Source organism: Sturnira hondurensis, unplaced genomic scaffold (assembly GCF_014824575.4).
Source record: "Sturnira hondurensis isolate 20B ecotype Veracruz unplaced genomic scaffold, ASM1482457v3 Scaffold0004136, whole genome shotgun sequence".
NCBI classification, from domain to species: domain Eukaryota; kingdom Metazoa; phylum Chordata; class Mammalia; order Chiroptera; family Phyllostomidae; genus Sturnira; species Sturnira hondurensis.
The window spans coordinates 6,246,503-6,266,782 of NW_028076767.1; the positions used below are offsets into that span (position 1 = coordinate 6,246,503).

General features: G+C 41.0%; 1 protein-coding gene across 5 annotated transcripts; it reads left to right on the plus strand.

The window, feature by feature from the left end:
• The first annotated feature begins 659 nt into the window (after nucleotides 1-659).
• Nucleotides 660-18,807, plus strand: KCTD18 (potassium channel tetramerization domain containing 18). 5 transcript variants are annotated; one of them, XM_037043670.1, is made up of 7 exons: nucleotides 660-771; nucleotides 3,107-3,339; nucleotides 4,679-4,890; nucleotides 6,883-7,076; nucleotides 8,150-8,244; nucleotides 14,254-14,356; nucleotides 17,698-18,807. In XM_037043670.1, exons 2-7 carry the CDS (start codon nucleotides 3,180-3,182, stop codon nucleotides 18,200-18,202), a joined length of 1,269 nt encoding a protein of 422 aa, XP_036899565.1. In that variant the 5' UTR covers nucleotides 660-771; nucleotides 3,107-3,179; the 3' UTR covers nucleotides 18,203-18,807. The 5 variants fall into 5 exon arrangements, with proteins under 5 accessions (XP_036899565.1, XP_036899567.1, XP_036899569.1 ...); XM_037043671.1 differs by lacking the exon at nucleotides 660-771 and adding an exon at nucleotides 814-2,423; XM_037043672.1 differs by lacking the exon at nucleotides 3,107-3,339.
• Nucleotides 18,808-20,280: the final 1,473 nt, after the last annotated feature.

Consider the following 20,280-nt stretch of genomic DNA (forward strand, 5'->3'; position numbering starts at 1 on the left):
ACACTTTTGAGAATGGAGGTTTGACTGTATTATGGACTGTGGGAAAATATCTTGAAAAGAGGACTGTGTTTTATTCTTGAAACATCTAGCAGTCTTTTGCATAAAGTAGGGTGCAGCTAGGAAATGAAAGAACTCTTTTGGGGTTATTGTTAATAGGAAATTCAATGGTGTATGCAAAGGATTTGGAAGAATGCCACGTGTACAAAAGTGTTTGTTTGCTCTTGCCTCAATTTTCCTTGCTGTAACGGGACTGAAAATATAGGGTTGTCTCACAGATGAAACAAGAATGCTCTGTGTGAAATAGCTTTGTAAATCCCAAAAACTACCCAAATGGATTTAGAATCTAAATGCAATGTATTCGTAAATCTTAGCATCGAGCAGCCCAATTTGGCGGGAAGGGCCCTTAGCTGGGGGTGCGAAAACCTAACTCATCATAACTCTTGGCGTCCACTCCGTGTTTTTCAGCTGGCCACTTCTTCACCGCAGCAGGCTGCATCTATACACCGGACCGACCAGTCCCAAGGTGGAGCAATCTGGAGGCAGAAGGCGGGCGGGGAGCACCAGTCCGGGGCGAGGCACTAGCTGGGAGGGACCAGTTAGGGGGCGGGGCGGGGCGTGACCCGGATGCCACTGCGGGGCCAGTCCGGCTGAAGGGGGGCGCTGCCAGGGCGGAGCTTCCTGGAGAGTTGCAGAGCCGTGGAGGAGGCGCTCACTTCCGAGTGGGGTTTCCGCAGTGTCCGGCGGCCTCGCCGAGGGCCTGGCGGGCCGCAGGTCAGTCTGGGAGGCTGCCTACCCGGTCTCATCCGTGTGAAGATACGGGCTCCGGGTGGGCTGCAGGCCCGGGAGGCAGCAGGGAATCCCTAACAAGAGCCCGGGCCGCACTGATAAGATGGGCGGCCCGGACTTGGGGATCCGGCTTGGGACCGATTCCGTGGTCGCCGGGCCACGAGGAGACTCTAGCGTGGCTCTCTGGTGTCCCGAGCCCTTTTCATCCTACCTCGTGAGAGAAGTGCGAATTCCCTGAGCAGCGCTTCTCCAAGTGGATCCGCGGGTGGATTGTTGACTCCTCCCACTTTCTGAGCTGTGGTCCGGGAATCTGCATTTTAGAAGGCGTTCCTGATGGTTTTGGTACAGGGGGTCACAAGATCGCACTTTGGGGACACTTCCCCTGGGAGCAAGGCACTTCCGACACAGTAGGGAGCCTAAGTGGGTGCATTTGAGGATGGGGCACCGTAACTGGACTTGAAATGGGGATGGGTCTCCGCCTTAGGAGAGACTGAGTGAGGCAGGGGTGTCTCTTAAACCCTTGCACTCGGTGCTCCTGTGCTCAAGTGATGCTCAGAGTGCAGTGCCTGGATTAGGAGCTTTGGGGTGAGGCAGTGCTGGAGGAGACAGTGTGGGGTGCAGCAGTAAGAGCTTGGAGTTGGTCCTGCCGACCTAGATTGGAGCTATCGCCATCACGTACTGCCAGGGCAGTGTTAGTATCGACCCTATGCACATCACTCTGTTTCTTTTCCCAGTGTTCTCATCTGTTAATAGGCACGGTTAAGTCCTATCCAATAGGGCTTTTGTGTGAATTGGGTAATGTCTGTCAGGTGGCCGGCACATAGTAAGCACTCAGTAAATGGGAATTATTAAGAGTGACACAGGCCTTGCTTTCCAGGGGCTTACATGCCCCCAAACTAGAGATTAAAGAACTGAGGTAAAATGTAGACAGAGGTACCAAGTATATTTGAGAATTGTGCAAAGATTCTAACTTGCGGATGATTAGGAAAGTGACGCAAGTAGTGAGGTTTGCCTGGGTCTCTGAAGAATAAATAGGATTCCAGAGAGCTGGTAACTGGGGCCAAATGAACCAGTTCCATCTCATGCCTCAGAGGTGATTCTCTCACCTGGATCATTGTGGGGCTGCTCCCAGGACCTATAAGTAGTGCAGGAAGTCAGATCCGTAAGTGGTTTTTTTAGGTTGGACCATGTAATAGTTTCTGTCAACTGGCCATGTTCGACACACATGGTTTTCCTCAGACTAATGGTCTCCTTCCCCCTTTCATGGGAGACTGGATAAATTGCAGCCTCTATGAAAGGATCTTAACTGATCACACAGTAAAAGCGAATTGCCATGGATGTAGTTGAGCTCATTTTACAGTTGCTATGGAATGTGCAGATGTGGTAGATCTCAACTTGGGAGTACTTTTTTCATCACAGTGTTGTTGAAATTGAAATTTTCATCACAGGTTACATTGAAATGCCACAGTCACCTGTGGTTCATCCATTCCCAGGATAAGTTAAGAAATCAAATTCTTAAAACTTCTCTAAAGCTTCAGCTATTTTAGAGTGAAGAAGTCAGATGATTTACAGATGTTATTTGTTGTTCTTTTGGACCAGTCTGACTACTGGCATACCTGGAATTCTGATCTCAGTTGGTAATTATACCTTCCTTAGTGACCTAACTTAGGAACTACAATTACCATTGTTATTGTAGTAATTTCTGTTCCTTAAATCTCCACAGCCAATATCAAACCCCTAGTATATAGCTTATGGTAAAATTTGTGTCATTATAAATAATGTTTATCATTTATTAAGCCAGAGACTGTTTTATATGCTTTTTATATGTTTTGTCAGTTATTCCTCTGATAGTCCTTGGAGGAAGGCACCATCTCTACCTTCATTTTGCAGATGAGGACAGGGGCAGAGAAAGATAAAGTATGTGCCCGAGGTCCCAGAGCTAGTAAGAGGCAGAGCTTAGCAGCCTCATCCCATGCTCCACATGTCCTGCAGTCTAGACAGCTCCCTCATACTTGCTGTTGTTAAAAGAGAGATGGGAATATTGAAGATCATAAGTACACCTCACCATTGACAAAATACAACATGCAATACATTGTTCAGTTCTTGAAACAGTCATCTCAACAGCTATGATGTAGGTGGTAATGGTCTGAGCTAAAATTTTCCAGATTCTCAGCATATCTCAAACTTCTTTCATGTTGTATAAAATCCTTCAATTCAGTATTGTCAGACCTGAAGAATTTATTTGAAATAACATTAAAATGTATCTGTGTTATTATCCATTGTTGGAAATGTCAGTGGTGATTGTCCTTTGTTTTTACAGAGGGGGACGGGGACCACCATTGTTTTGCAGTTTCTGAAAGTTTCAAGGCAAAAATCAGGTGTCAGTGGGAGCAATGGAAGGTCGCAAGGCAGAGGAAGAGATGTTAGATATTCTCCGACTGAATGTGGGTGGCTGTATTTACTCGGCCAGGCGTGAGTCCTTGTGCCGATTTAAGGACTCCATGCTGGCATCCATGTTCAGTGGTCGTTTTCCTCTAAAAACAGATGAATCAGGTAAATATCTGTAGTCTGTAAGCATGATCATGAATATTCATTAAATTAAGAGTCTAATTTAAATTCCCTTTGATTTTCCTAATTACAAATATTAGATTAGTTCACTAATTAGTGAGATCATTAGGACTGCATGGAGATTTATTAAATACCAGTTTCTAGAATCTGTGTTGCTTTTGCTGAAAGTTGACAAAAAAGAGTGTGTAGAGGCCAGCCATGACCTAATTATAGGGATTAATGATATTTTGAAAGTTGTTGCATTTGTGCTATTCCATGGATAAAGGTATTGTGGCGGATTAAATATTTTAGCTTCTTCTGTGGTTTTCAAGTTAAAAAATATGTATCTCTGGAAAAAGTAGTTGCCCTCATAACTAACAGGGTAGTCATTGCTAGTGTAGTTAGTGTTAAACCCCTCACCTAGTCTAGCTGGACGTAAGGCTTTTTGCACATCTTAGAGGTTCCTGGGCTTATGGAACCCATCCCTGCTTCTGTGTTAGAAGAGAGGGATTGAAGGCTCATGAGCATGAGGGGCTGTTAGTGAACCCTGGGTCCTGAGAGATTGCTTTGCCTGCTTAATGGCAGTAGAACACACGGGAAATATCGATGTCTGGTGCCCAGGGCTTGATGCCCATCCGGACAGAAAGGTTGCTGTCGAAAGATGGTAAGCAGAGATTGAGTTATTTTCCCGTCCTCAAGTTTTACCTTCTTAATATTATATTTTCCAAAGTAATCAAGGGAGAAAAGGAATTACTGAGTAACCTCACACAGAAATGAGTTTAAAAATTCTGCTAAATTGCCTCGGGAAAAGCCTTTTATTGTCAAGTAGTACCAGCGTAGCACTTGTTTTTTAAAGTTTGCATTCTCACAGTACAAAAGAACTAATCTAGTAAATCCAAATACTTGGCATGCCCGTAGCTGGGAACCCTGGGTTGTTGTGTCAGTGCTACAAATCCACACAAACACTGGGCGTGGTAACAAGCACCCTGCAAGCCCTCATTAGAGAGGAACTCCACAGGCCTTTCCTGGCCTGGTGGGGCTGGATTTAGGGGTAAGCTTCCATTTCTACCAGCACTTTGAGGTCACCATGGCTCTTGCAGTGGCCATAGTGGGAATGTGGTCATTGCATCCAAAATTCCAAGTGGAGCTCAGAATACCTTTTCCTATATGGTAGGTGAGAATGCAGAAGATCACCAAGTCTGACTAAACCTATTTGAACACTGGATGTTTCTCACTTTCTCGTGAGAAACATTTCTACCTTGGTATGATTTTAGTTTGACATGCTGAAATTTTGTCAATGGTCATATGTATCTGTGCAATTATTTTTGAACTTAATATTTTCTAGGGGCTTGTGTTATTGACCGTGATGGACATCTGTTTAAATACCTTTTGGATTATCTTCATGGAGAAGTTCACATTCCCACAGATGAGCAAACCCGAGTTGCTCTACAGGAAGAGGCTGATTACTTTGGCATCCCTTATCCGTACAGCCTGTCCGACCACTTGGCCAATGAAATGGAGACATGTTCTTTAAGGTCAAATATAGAACTTAAAAAGGTCTTGACATTTTCTTAAGTTTTAAAATATATATATGTGTACATATATATATTTATTATGCACAAAGCTATGTGTATTATTTTGCGTAGCCTGTGTTTTCACATAAACCAAATATGAGACAGTTTAACGTACTTTTTTGTAATTTTTAAAGACACATTTCTTAATGACTGCTGGTCATTTTAAGGCCAAAATTCTATTTTAGGAAAGTGCATTACATGTCTACTCAAAAGTTTGTGGAGTTTATATTCTTCTTGAAGATTTAACAGTTTTTCATGGCTATTTTATAGAACTGTTCTTCTCTTAAAGTTTTTTTTTTTTTGAAATTAAGAGCAATACTGCAGTATGTGAGGGTATCATGGTATTATTTTTAAAAGAATGGTCATAATAAATAAAAGATTGTATAAAACCTCTTACCTGTCAGTGAGTTTAGAGTTTGTCACTAAGTTAAACATGTTTGATTAATTCACTTTGGGATCATTAAATCTTTTTAAAGACGTTTTTCTATTTTAAATCACATTTTAAAGATCTTACTACTTAATTATCTGTTTTTGCCTTATTGATAAATATGTTTGCTATTAACTAGCACCTTTGGACATAAGAAAAGAATTGCTGTGAATTCTTTGATCTGGTTATCAGTTTTTAGGAGAGCAGTCTGATGCTATGGTTGTGGAATGGACAGAGGAAGTTGATTTGGCTCCAGATCTCCTTTAGGAATTTGCATGATTGTGTGGGTTCTGCTACCGAAGCTATTTATAAATTTGCCACATCTGCAGAATGTGGCTTAAAAGCTTGACTGGAAGGTTGGGGTGGGTTAACATTCATCCTTTGAAGTCTCCACTCTGTAGTCTTTTATTCCTTGTTTGTATGCAAAAAGGACATAGCATGCATACCTTCATTCTGTCTGCCAACATGTTTATTTTGAGTGCTTTCGGCGTATGGAGCACTGTTCTAGAGATTGTGTGGGACACAAAGAAATACAACATATAATTCTTGTCCTCAAACAGTTTATAATATAGTTGTGAAAAGTGCACAAGTAAAGTTAAAAACTGATACAGGAGTTAGATAGTGATACTAAGTGAAAATGCAAGACATAGCAGGGTCCTATTTTCATTCACTGAGTCTGTAAATGTTAAGTGTGTCCTTTGTGTCAGGCACTATTCCAGGCACTTGGGGTGTGACAGACAAAAGTGCCTGTGCTCCGTGCACCCACAGCAATAATGATGTCATTTCTCCCATGGCAGGTCCTTGCCGCCCCACTGGGCAAAGTCCTCCTGCTCTGTGCCCCTTAGCACCTCGTGGGCTCACCTAGTAGCATTTATTTAATGTCTGTCTTCTGCATTAGCTGTAAAATCTATGAGGGCCAGGACCCTGTCTCTTGCTCACCATTGAATCTCTGGGACCTTAGGCAGTGCTCAGTTCATAGCAGATACTTAATATTCAAGTGAATGAATGACTAGGTAGGTAAATGCCGACTGGGCTCAGACACTGTTTATTGAATTACGTACTCATATTTTGCAGTGTGAAAGAGCAAGTGAAAATCTGCTTAATCCATGATTGGGTTTGGATTTAAAAATAAGCGTCAATGTCAACCATGGGGCTAGTTAGTAGAAGGTAAAAGGAAGACTGAGTCAGATGGAAAATTTGGGGGAAAAGAAAGGGAAAATAAAAAGGTCTAACTCTTAGTTATTATGTGAAGATTTTACAATTAAACATGATGTTGAAATAAATGTAATTACCATGTGGAAAAGGATTCTGTAGGTATAAAGGTGTTGGATTTTTAGGTGGTGCTTTTTCTGTGTTTTGCTCCCCATCCCAAATTCAACATATTGCATGTTTGGTTTTTAAAGGCATAAAGACTAGGCATAATCGTTTTATCTCCCTTGTCACCAACTGAAATTGCAACTTTACATGGAAGTAACAGCAAATTAATTTTTTATTAAAATTATTTTCCAGAGTTAAATTCAAATTGATATGTATGTTTTTGTGCTTCAGGCTTTAACAGACTTCTGTGATTCGTATGGTTTAGTTTGCAATAAACCAACAGTTTGGGTTCTCCACTATCTGAACACATCTGGTGCCAGCTGTGAGAGTAGAATTATCGGTGTGTATGCCACAAAAACTGACGGAACAGATGCTATTGATAAGCAGCTGGGAGGAAGAATTCATAGTAAAAGCATTTTTAAAAGGTATGTCCATATTTCCATATTTAAAAATGAAAAGGGAACCAAATTAAGCCTTGGCCTTTTCTATGAGGTATTACTGAATGGAATATATGGTTGACCAGAAGAGGCCATTAGCAGCTCTCAACAGGCAAAATGAGCCATCAGAGCTGTCAGGATAGGCCTGCTTCGTGAGGAGTCACAGTTAAGGTCATTTTACATATATATAAGCTGTGGGCCATCTCTGTGGTCTACTACTGTGGTTCTCAACTGGGAGTGGACATCAGAATCCCCTGAGAGGCTTTATAAAAAAGAAAGAAAGAAAACAAAGCCAGGTGCCTGAGTGTCCCCCTCATAGTCTGTGGGCAGACACACTGGCCGAGGAATCAGCAGCCCTCTGGGTAACCCAGGACTGGCCTGTGCCTTGGTGTCATGTTCTGAGAGATGATGAAAGACTTTCTTGGTCCCTCCCAGCCTTAAAATTGTATGACTAGAACATGTTACAATCTTAAGGGTGATTATCTTAATACTTTCCTTGTAATCTTAGTTACACTGGTCAATTCACTTAGCAAAATAAAAAAAATTTTTTAATTTTCTGGGATATTGGATTGGGACATATATTAGTGATTAATGCATGATCACATGAGTTTGTTTTTTAGATGATTAATTATGTCAGCATTTTCTGAATTCTTTACAGGCAGAGATATTTCTATATAGGATATGTAACTGCCCGGCAAAGTGCTAGGAAAGTTTTAGTCAAAGTTGAATCTCTTCTAACTTTTCTGAAGTTAGGTGATTTTTTAGGAAAGTTATTTTAAAGATTTTTTGATTTGTCTGCATGGTCTATATTGTGAAATTAATAAAAACTTTACTACCATAAAAGAGATCAAATGTAGGTTAGTATATTCATACAGTATATTATACTCATATAGTATATAGTATTATATGTGTGTCCTTAAAGGTCACAGAACAAAGGTCACAAACCTTTTCCTTAAGAGCAAGCACTTACTGTCTATTAGCCATATATGTATGCACACATGCAAGCACACGTACATCTGTACCCAGTAGTATGTTTTCATTACCTTTTGCAATATTTCTAGAGAGGCGGGAAATAATGTTCAGTATATTTGGAGCTATTATTCAGTAGCAGAACTGAAGAAAATGATGGATGCTTTTGATGCCTGGGAAGGAAAAGGTACAGTATAGTTCTTTTATTTCATGGCAAAAGGTAGACTTACACTTAGTGAGACAAAGTAAGCTTAAATGATCATTTCTCTTTTTGAGAAAGTATTTTTTGTGTGAGTGTGTCCTGGTATTTGTCGTGTCATGGTAACATTGAGATAATTTACTTACAAATCTTTAAAACTGATGCTAGATATTATTAATAGTTTATAATCAGCAACCTAACATGCTTCTCTTAGTTGTGCTTATCTAGTTCAATTAAACAAGAGCTTACTTACTTAGCACTACTGTGTACTGGCACGGTCCTAGGAAGTGTACCTCTAAATGAAAAATAAAATTAAAAGACCAATAAAAACTAGGATAAATAATGTTACATTAACTGGAAGAAGAATATCAGTAATACAGAGAGGGTTTATTTTAATTGATTAGAAAATCAACTCCATACCTAATACAAATAAATGTGCAAGGTTCATGAGCATAAAATTCCCTGAAAGGGAAGTAAACAAGTGGCAGGAGGTTCAAACTCGTTATTTAATCAATGAAATATACATTAAATGACAACCATTTTTATATACCAGATTAGTAAATATCTCATACATTATTGGCAGGAGTAAAAATTCACATTACTTTATGAAAATAATCAGTACACATCAATTGCATCAAACTTGTTCATATTCTTTGACCTAGTAATTCTACTTCTAAGGACATAATCACGTGCAGAAAAAGCTTATGAACAGAGATATTCAATTAAGCATTATTCATAATAGGTAAAGAAATAAAACAATCTAAAAATTTTTTAATTCTATTTTATTGATTATACTATTACATTTGTACCAATTTTTCTCCCTTTGCCCCCTCCACCCAGCACCACTCACTCCCTCAGGCGATCCCCACACCTTTGTTCATGTCCATGGGCTGTGCATATAGTTCTTTGGCTACTCAGTACTTTACCTCCTACACAGCACTTTACATCCTGTGGCTGTTCTGTAACTGCCTATTTGTACTTCTTAATCCCCTCACCTCTTCAGCCATTCCCCCTCCCCCCCCCCCAATNTTGATTATACTATTACATTTGTACCAATTTTTCTCCCTTTGCCCCCTCCACCCAGCACCACTCACTCCCTCAGGCGATCCCCACACCTTTGTTCATGTCCATGGGCTGTGCATATAGTTCTTTGGCTACTCAGTACTTTACCTCCTACACAGCACTTTACATCCTTGTGGCTGTTCTGTAACTGCCTATTTGTACTTCTTAATCCCCTCACCTCTTCACCCATCCCCCCTCCCCACCCCCCCAATCTGGCAACCATCAAAGTGCTCTCCATATCCATGACTCTGTCTCTGTTCTTCTTGTTTCTTTAGTGTGTTTTTGAGATTCAATTTTTGGTAGCTAGATATGTATTTATTGCCATTTTATTGTTCATAGTTTTTATCTTCTTTTTCCTAAATAAGTCCCTTGAACATTTTATATAATAATGGTTTGGTGATGATGAACTCCTTTAGTTTTTTTCTTGTTTGGGAAGCTCTTTATCTGCCCTTTGATTCTAAATGATACCTTTACTAGGTAGACCAGTCTTGGCTGTAAGTCCCTGCTTTTCATGACTTTGAATACTTCTTGCTACTTGCTTCTAGCCTGAAAAGTTTCTTTTGAGAAACCAGTTGACAGTCTTATGGGAACTCCCCTATAGGCAAATAACTGCTTTTCTCTTGCTGATCTTAAGATTCTTTCTTTATCGTTAGCCTTTGGCATTTTAATTATATGTCTTGAAGTGGACCTCTTTGCATCCATCTTATTTGGAACTCTGTGCTTCCTGGACTTGCATGTTTATTTCCTTCACCAAATTAGGGAAGTTTTCTTTCAATATTTTTTCAAATAGATTTCCAATTTCTTGCTCTTTCTCTTCTCCTTCTGGTACCCCTATGATATGAATGTTGAAGCGCTTGAAGTTGTTCCAGAAGCTCCTCATTTTTTGGATTCTTTTTTAATTCTTGTTGTTCTTATTGGTTGTTTTTTGCTTCCTTATGTCCCAAATCATTGATTTGATTCTCAGCTTTGTCCACTCTACAGGACTGATTGGTCCTCTGAAAGGACAATCAGTCCTTTTTCTTTATTTCAATTAGTGCAACCTTTGTTTCTGACTGGATCTTTTTTATGCTGCTGAGGTCCTCACTAAGTTCCTTGAGCATCCTTATAACTAGTATTTTAAACTCTGCATCTAATGGATTGCTTATCTCCATTTGGTTTAGTTCTTTTTCTGGAGCTTTAATCTGTTCTTTAATTTGGACTGTGTTTCTTCATCTTCTCATATTGGCAGCCTCTCTGTGTATTAGGTAGAACTACTATGATTCCTTGTCTTTGTAGCGTGGCCTAATGTAGTAGGTGTCCTACAGGGTCTAGTGGCACAGTCTTTCCTGTCACCCAATTTGGGCACATTAGGTGTACCTTTAGTGTGGGCTGTGTACACTCTCCTCTTGTAGTTGAGCCTTGAATACTGTTGGCAGGCCAATGGGAGGGATTTACCCAGGCCAGTCAGCTGCATGGTTTGGCTGTGACCACTTACCACCAACCTCTGCCCTCTGTGAAGGATCAGCTGTGCAGGGGCAGGGTGGTGGTGCTCTGATGTGGTCTATAGCTCTCTATTGGGTGCACAGGCTCTGGGGTTTCTAAAGCGGTGCAGGCCAAGGTCTGTCCCCACCTGTGCTCTGCCCGTGGCCGCCTTGTATGAGCTGTAAAGCAATCTGTAGATGGCTGCTCCTTGTGCTGGGCCTGGAGGTTACCAGGTAAAGCTGAACTGTGATCCAAAGCTGGCTGCTGTTGTTGGTGGACCTAGGGCACCTTAGCAAGAGGTACAGGGTCTGGGGACTCACTGAGGCCAGCTGTTTCTTGTCTGAGAGGATTTAGGAAGTTGCAAAGTATGAACTAAGACCAGCCATTCATATGGAAAAGCCACTGTTAACAGCTTGGGTGGGCCCATAAGTTGAGTGGGACAGAGTCTCGGGAATCTTCAGGGTGGAGCAAACAATGTTAGCCAGGTTGTTGGAGTCTCAGATGTGGCACCTGCCTTCCGGCTCTGTGGCTTTGTTGGGAGAGGGTCTGTTGGGAAAGGGTTCAGAAAAGGAGTATAGCCTCTGCCCACCTTTCTGTCTGGGAGAACGCTGTCCTCTACCTCATTCCTTGATGCCAGACACTTCAGTTCCTCCCTCTGTGCCACTGGTGCCTTTCAAGTGGTTACCGTGCTGCTAGAGCTCAGAGGGAGTGAGTCTGAGTGAGTCCATGTGTGGGTTCTTTAAGAGGACCTGCTTGAGACTGTAGAAGTTTCTTCCACTGACGCAATCCCTGCTGGTTTTTGCAGCCAGAAGTTTTAGGGACTTATCTTCCTGGTACTGGAATGCTGGGCTGGGGGGCCTAGTGTGGGACTTGGACTTCTCACTCCTAAGATATCCCTGCTGAACTTTTATCCACTACACATGGACTTGGGACCAGCCCATTCTGTGTCTCCACCCTTCCTACCAGTCTGGATGAATGTGGTATTTTAATTCTGTAGTTGTCAGACTTCCATTCAACTTGATTTCTGATGGTTCTTAGTGATGGCTGTTCTGTAGTTTAGTTGTGGTTTTGGTGTGGTTGTGGGAGGAGGTGAGCTGTGTTTACGTATGCCCATACGGAAGTCTTCTAAATTTCTATAATAGAGGGTTAAATACATTTTGGCACATCCATAGGATAATATACCTGTTTAAGTTGTTTTGAATAACTTTTTACATAGATCAGTGATTTTCAGCTGGTATGCCACAATAATTTTTAAAACATGCAATCCCTGACTATTTAGTCAGGGACACTGACCTCTTTTTGCTTATATTGTCAAATAAAGAAATGATAACAGCCAACACAACACAACACAGCCATCTGAATGAATCAAAATTGTACCTATCATTTGTCAGATCGGCAAAAATCTATTTCTTAGTGTGCTGTAGAATTTTAGTAATTAGTTTATGTGTGACATGAGATGAAAATGTTTGAAAATTGCTGATGTAGATGAATGCTCATGAGAAAAAAGAATTGGTCAAAAGCAAGAAAGGAAATTATATGTCAAGTTTAATTATGTGCATATCATATGAATAGAAAAAAGATTAGAGTGAAATATATCAAAATAACATAAATCATGATTCCTAATTTTAGGATTAGAAGTGACTTTGATTTTCTTATATATGTTTTTCAATATTTTCAAAGTTTTATACAGTGAATGTGAATTACTGTACTGGTAGGAAAAAAGTGAAAGTTTTCAAAACCAACAGTGGTATATCCACACAATGGAATGCTACTTAGCATAAAAAGAAACAATCATTGATACATATAGCAACATGGACGAATCTTCAAAGCATCAGGCTGAAGAAGCCAGACACAAAAGACTGGATTCCATTTACATGACACTCTGGAAATGACAAAACCAGGGCATGGAGGGGAGGGACCTTTTGGGGGTGGTAGAAATGTTCTATTTGGACTGTGCTATGATTACATGACTGTATGCATTCATCAGAAGTCCTTGAACTGTGTACTTTAAAAGGGGTGAATTTTTATTTACTGTTAATCATCTCATAATAAACTTGACTTAAAAAAAACCTTAATGGGTGAGATTTGGGAATGTTTCTGTAGCTCAAGTAGGTTTGGTAGCATCATAAAGCAGTTCCAGAAAGTTATTATCTTAAAATGAGGTTCAGAGAGTTCTTCGAGTATCAGACATATCTGTAATATATAATAATCTGTGTGCCCCACTTGCTAAGTTGTTTGTTATTACCAGACCTTTCATGATAAAAAAAAGACGCCAAGGCCCTTCTTGTTTTTTTTAATACTGGACAATTTTTATTCAACATTTTAAGCTTTTCTTTATGAATCTATACATAAATTTTATGTTTTTTAAAAAATTGAGGTGGAATTCACATAACAAAATTAATTAAAGTATACGTTTCAGTGGCATATACCATATTGACAGTGTGGTGTGACAACCACCTCTGTCTAGTTCTAAAACATTTTCTTTACCTCAAAAGGGAACCCCTTACCCATTAAGGAGTTACTTCTTATTCGCCTCTGCTCTCACGCCTGGAAACCTCTAGTTTGCTCTCTGTCTCAGTGGATTTGCCTATTCTGGATATTTTTTATAAGTAAAATCATGTATGTGACCTTTGTGTCTGCCTTCTTTCACTTAGCATAATGTTTTTAAGGTTCATAAGAATATATTTTCAGCTTTCAATCAGAAACATATAAGGTTTAAAAATTGAAATGAATTTGACTGGAATTTTGGCTTAACACATCAACTCAGATTATTCTTGTTGGAAAAGGTGCTTCTAGGGTAGCAATATCTTATAATCATATGGTGTGATTATATTCATAAGAGTGATCACTAAGTTTACCTGAGTTGGTGGTCACACCAACCCAACAAGGTAGACAGGGCAAGTGTTAGAGACCCCGCCCACCTCCCGTCCAGTGTTTATCCTGCCACCAACGCTGACTGAGTATCAAGGTAACTGACATCTCTTGAGTGCCAAGTGTTTGCCAGGCCCTGTCCTAAGCGGTTTACATTTATTTACTCATTTAGTCATCACAGCAATCCTGAGATGTGTATTATAATCATCAACATTCTGCAGATGAGAAAATTTAGGCACAGAAAAGGGAAATAACTTTCCTAAGGTCACGTGATTAGTGAGTGACAAGTGGGATTCAGCCCTGGGCAGCCTAGAAGCTCCAGAGCCTCCCTGTTAACTGTCACACCCAGCTGCCCAGGGCCCACTGGGACCCGCTGCTTGTCAGTGGTGGAGCCAGGGCTGGTGGCCAGCTCTTCCTAGACCCAGGTCATGAGCTATGCCTCTACTGCCCAATGTTTTCGTGGGACCACTTTCTATATATAGGCCCCTGCGTCAAATGGGAGGCAGGAACCTCAAACTCTCTTGCTTATGTTATACAAAACAATGTTTCTGAACATTTTGCAGTGGACAAAGGCTCTCTTATTTATGTCTTTTTATCTTCCAGGTGTTAGCTACTGGCGGGTGCCCCATGAGCTGATAGAATGTTGGACCCTGGAAGAGCGGCCTTTACTTGGGAGCCTGCGTCACATGGCCCCCATTCGAAAGAGGTTATTTGTGTTCTGTTGATGTTTTATTTATTTATTTTTAGAGAGGGCGAAGGGAGGGAGAAAGAGAGGGAGAGAAATATCAATGTGTGATTGTGTCTTATGTGTCCCACACTGGGGGCCTGGCTTGCAACCCAGGATTGTACCCTACTGGGAATTGAACTGGTGACCCTGTGGTTCGCAGACTGGTGCTCACTCAGTCCACTGCGCTACACCAGCCAGGGCCTGTTGGTGTTTTTTGATTTTTGTTTTTTCAATCTGACCTATATTTGTCCTGCTTTGTTGGGGAAATGAATATAGTTTTTGACCCTACTAAGCTTATCAATCACATTGGTTAATATTCTGCCTTACCACCAAAATATAAATCTCGATAAATTCAGAATTATCAAAACTATGTAAGAAGTGCAAATAATTATCTAAAACTGGGTTATAGCATGCTATTTTAGGGAGAATGTGGTTTCAGTAACACTAATGAACACAGTAGGAATGCTGTGGTAGATAGTTTTCCCCACAAAAGTGAAATCCAGGCTTTACTGGCAATCGTCAAACAATGTGTTTATTAGACTTAACATTTGAAATTTTTTGTGGCTTATTCTGAATTTCTTTCTCCTTTTGCTGCCACAAATAACATTTTAATTTAGTGGTATTTTCTTGTATTCTATAAAATTATTAGCATTAATTTCACTTCCCATGTGTGTCTTTTACTGTGCTTTAAATACATTTAAAATTGTCTTTCTTTGTTATAGTCTGGGAATTATTCATGGCTTTTGGATGTCCTGATTTCTTGACCATCTGCTCCCAAACTTGATTCAACGCCCCTTTGACTTTCAGAATGCTCTCTTTTGTCCTCCAGATCTTTCTCAGAAGTGCTGAGTTAATTCAGTTTTTAGTAGTTATTCAACTCTTGTGAAAACAGATATTTTCTCTTAAAGGACCTTATTTTGTTATCATTTCTTTTGCCCATTGCACCCATATGTAGCAAATATTGTTTGGGTCTAGAGCAGTGGTTCTCAGCTGGGGGTGATTTTGTCTCTCGGGGAATATTTGGTAAGGTTTGGAGACGCTTTTGGTTGTCACACTGCGGAGCGGGGAATGCTACTGCCCTCGAGTAGGGAGAAGCCTGGGATACTGTTAAACGTCCTAGAATGCGCAGGGCGGCCCCCGCAGCAAAGAGATATGCCACCCAAAATGGCAGTGGTGCCAAGACTGAAAAACCTTGGTCTCGAGTCCAGCAGGAAATGTGGACAGAAAACAAAGTAGCAGGAATGGTGCTTGAAGACTCTTCTCTGTGTTCATTGTCTTTCCTCTGGGATTTTTATTAAGCACTGGTTTTGATTTGTCAACAGGATAATGATAATGATGACTTAAAAGCACTTGTGAGGTGCCAAAGAACCATCTGATTCACCAGATAAAATTTAGTTATGCTCAGCAGAGTTTTAGGGTTGAATTCATTGTGTAGTGGGCCCCCCTTATCCGTGGGGGATGACTTTCAAGTCACCTAGTAGATGCCTGAAACCGCAGATAGCACCAAATCCTAGATATTCTCGTATCATTTCATTGCTTTTGAAGACTCGTTTGGGATAGTGTCCTTTCTCCTTAAAACTTGTTTAACTCTGTTGGAAATGTGGAATCAGCTTTTCCCTCAGAAGACACAGCTTCTCCAGTAATTTTTATATTTTTCAGTGAACACCTCTTCCTGAATCGGTGTGACCTTCCCTTAACTTGCAATGAATGGCCTGTTGCGACTCATTTCAGGGCATCCCTGGCTGAAGGCTTTATAAAGGCTCAGTGCTTTTTGCCAGAACGTGTTGCCCTCAGTCGGAACATGTTTTCCTGTTCACGGCTTCCACCCGTCTTAACTAAGTGTTTGACATGCACAGTGACCCTAACGTTTGCAGTTTGCGGTGTGATAGCAAAACTAGCACAAATTTCTCTTTTCTTCTTCGCAGTTTCACAGGTAGAAGATTCATTATTACTGTAGATCTTAGCAACCTCAGTGTATGATACTGTTTTCTTTCCTTATTAAGTCAAGAACTTTCACTTTCTCGCTTCAAGGAAGAACTCTACAGCTCTTCTTTGGCATATCCAAATTGCCAGCATCACTACTTTTGTGTTTTGGGGCCATTATTAAGTAAAATAGGATTATTTGCCCATAACAGTTGATCTGATAATCAGGACGGCCGAGCATAGGCAGTGTGGAAATGCTGGACGCAGGGAGTGGGACAATGTGAGAGTTCATCACACTACTCAGATGGCATACAATTTAAAACGTATAAAACATTTATTTCTGGAGTTTTCCATTTAGTACTTTTGGACCATGGTTGACTGTGGGTAGCTGAAACCATGGAAAGTAAGAGCAAGGATAAGGAGGGATTATGTGATTGGGTTCTTCCCTACTTGGGCAATCTTTACCGCCCGTTTCCTGGGATTGGAGCTCACTGCGTTCTCGTTGCCTTTGGAAACATGGCAAGGCGGGGGGGGCGGGGCAGCGGGGAGGACTTGGAGGGTTGCTGTTCGGGAGGCGGCCTTCCCGAGGTGAACCTGGTGGCGGCAGTGGAAGGAACAGCAGGTTTTTGACAGGCTGGTTCGACAGTTTTAAGGTCATTTACAGCAGTCTTCCCCCTTTAGGCTTTTATAATGAAAGGCAAACTCATTCGGAATCTTTGAAGATTTGTCCACTACCTTTTGTTCTCTAATCAAAAGGTATCTGACCCTGCCATGGGTTTGACTGTTCTAGCAGTTCCCCAAATGTGTCCCCTAGAATGCTAATTTTATTGGGTGCCAGAGGCTTCGGTGCAGAATGATTGGCATATACCGATCCAACCACGTGTAGCAGGCGCCCTTCCTGTAGGCCTTCCCAGAATCTTTGATGCATTCATATAGATTTTAGCACTCCGAGAGGAGAATAAAATATGCAGCAGCATTTCTCAAGTTTATTTGACTGTGAAACCCTGTTTTTTTTCCCTTCAGTAAATCTCTTGAAACTGCTGCTCTGGGAAAAACAGCTTGGGATATCTCTGCTTATCCTCTGGATCACATTAGGATTTGGGGGAACATGTGGTATAATTCTCATGTAACATGTCATTTCCCAATTTTAACGTGTTGGTATTATATGTGACTTTAAAAGATTTTCTGCTCAAGTTGAAGCAATCTTTTATAAACTTGCTAATTTACTTATTGACCTCGGTGGGAGATGAGAAATAAGGTCTGTTGGTACATATAAACCTCTTGATTGTAACTCTTGATGAAAACCTTTCAGCTCACTTTGAAGGTGAGCTTTGGAGATGGTTTCATTAGCCACTGAACGTGTGACTGCTGACTGTGTCATGCCTCTGTGTTCGCAGGAGACTGGCTGCATTTGCAGAAGAGGAAGAAGGTGTGAACTGTAAGATGGTTCCTAAGCCTGTCAGGTTTTTGGGCCCTTCCACCAGTACCCAAATTAAGGTCAAGAACTCGGCTGCAGTCAGGGTGCCTCCCAGCAGTGCCCTTCAGGCCTGGTCCCTGGCCATGGCAAACCAGTCTTCAGGTGCGGGGACAGCTCAGCGCCCGGCACAGTCTAAAGCCCCGTCCCCTGCGGGCACTGAGGTACCTGGGCATTCCCTGGCTTCCCATGGGACCCGGAGTGCTGAAAATGGAGCCGCACACCCACCTCCAGCTAAGGTTGTGTTCTCCGACAAGAAGGCCACCCCACGCCGAGTGATAAAACTGAGGCGGACTCCCCTGTGTGCCCCTGGGCCTTCCCCGCCTGCCTGCTCAGCCGCGAGGCCTGCGGGGGCCCCAGTGCCGCCAGCGGCCGAGGCACTTGCCTTGGGTGTGCGGACTGAAAACTCGCCGGGCAAGACTGATTGATGTCCTGTTTGCCTCCAGAGCTTCCAACCCAAGTGACACGCCTAAGTGACACTGTTTGTTGATGTAGTGGAGGTGAAAACTTAATATTTCTATTTAGGACAATTATGGGAAAAAGAAATCGTGTGCTCTAGGAATGGATGAGGGGAGACTAGCTGGTTGTGGCTATAGTTACTTCTCATTTGCCCAACTTTTAAATGATTATTTGTGTATAGACAGTTTGAATTTCAGGTTTTTATTGTTTTGAATGGTTAATTGGTAGTAAGGCACCAAAACCGTGCAGCAGTCATCACCCGAGAAGCTTACCTTGCTGCTGCAGTGAGGGTCGACTTCAGGCACTTTTGTAACCTTACCCATTGCAGCCCAGGGGTAGGAGTGGCTCTGGGCTGAGATCTTCCTGTTGGCTGAAGGAGAGACGGTGATATTAGTGCTGCCCTGAGCTGCATCACAACCAGGAGATGGGAGAGAAAACAGAGATCAAGGTGAACTCACTGCAAGTCACTCCCAGGCTCAAAAGGCAGCGTGAAAACAAGTGAGAGGAAGGAGAAAAATGATAATTTGAGGTCACAGTTCGACTTGCACCTAATTGAATTATTTTCTTTTCTAGATTGGCTTTTAAAAAATCTCCATTGGCAGATTTATTTATACATCACAAGATTTCTTGGGATAAGGACTGTATAACATCTCTTTGGACTAAATTGTTAAAATATCTTATTTTAATTTGAAAGTGTAGTTTTAAAAGTACTTTGGAAAAGAGAAGTTACAAGTTTAATTTTTAACTAAGGTTTTGTTTTTCAGAAATGACCATTGAAAAGTCTGTGATTATATGATATGATTTTTATGTATAAAATATCCACGTAACTTGAATTTAATATTTTTAAACAGAATATTTTGATCAATCCTCTCTTTTTCACAACCGTTCAGTTGTGTGTGTTTACGCGTACATGTTACATTTTAACTGGATCACATATTGCTGCCTTCAGCGTGTTAAAAATAAGTTCATGAAGCAGGGTACTTTTTACTTAGTGCTTATCATTGTACTTGCATTGTTTTGAAAGAGTAAAGTAACTAATTCAAAACATTATTTTACAAAATAAAGTAAAACTTTTCCATAAAAAGTGCCATTTTCTATTACTGTACTTGATCTTAAGCCTTGGAGCCCGTTAGTAGTTTGAAAGCTTGTCAGTTTATATAGGTTATCTGTGTCTGCTTCCAACATTGCTTTCCTGGGTAGGTAATGTGTGAAATGATTAAACCAATTTTGGGAAGCTATCCAAATACCAGCAGGCTTTTAAAGTAGGTGGTTTATTTGGCTAAAAAAACAAAAAAAAAACCAGAAAAACCTTTAACTGAAGAGTCATGAATGACATTCTTTGTATAATATATAAAATACTCAATTACTTTTGAAAAAAATACTAGTATAGCGCATCCAGACATTCTGAATATCACAGACCACAGTGAATTTTGAGAACTTCCAGTGAGGATATTATGCTAATATATTGCTTGATCTAGGGCACTTTGAACTGCTGATTTATATAAGAAAATATTATACTACTAATAAACATGTTTATTTTATACATGATAAACATTTATCTGGAAAGGAAACGCGTTGAAGATTAATCATGGGTGAGTCAGTCAACAGTCTTTATTTCTTTGCATCAGGTAGTTTAAGGTACAGCCTAGTTGGCACGTTTAGCCTTTATACAAAGAAGTTTTGGGAATAGTTACTGAACCAAGGTGCTGCTGAGGTGGGAAGCAACAAATGGTCCCATGTGAGTACCAGGAGTCAGTCATACTCCAGAATGCTGGAGTGTTACCGAACAAAGGGTCCAAGGGGGGGGCAATACTTGGCCCACCGAGGGGTGCCAAAAACTGCTACAGAAAACAGGGGCCCCTCCCAAGGACGATACACTAATATCTATAGGGCTCTTCTGTCCGCCGCCAATTGGAAACACATCTCTCAATGCCAGAGATTTGTGAAAAGGAAACAAAATGTTTATTTAATGCTATTCAGGCCTAATGCCTTCCTTAAAATATTAAAGTCTTTAAGGGTATACACCTACACACACACACACACACAC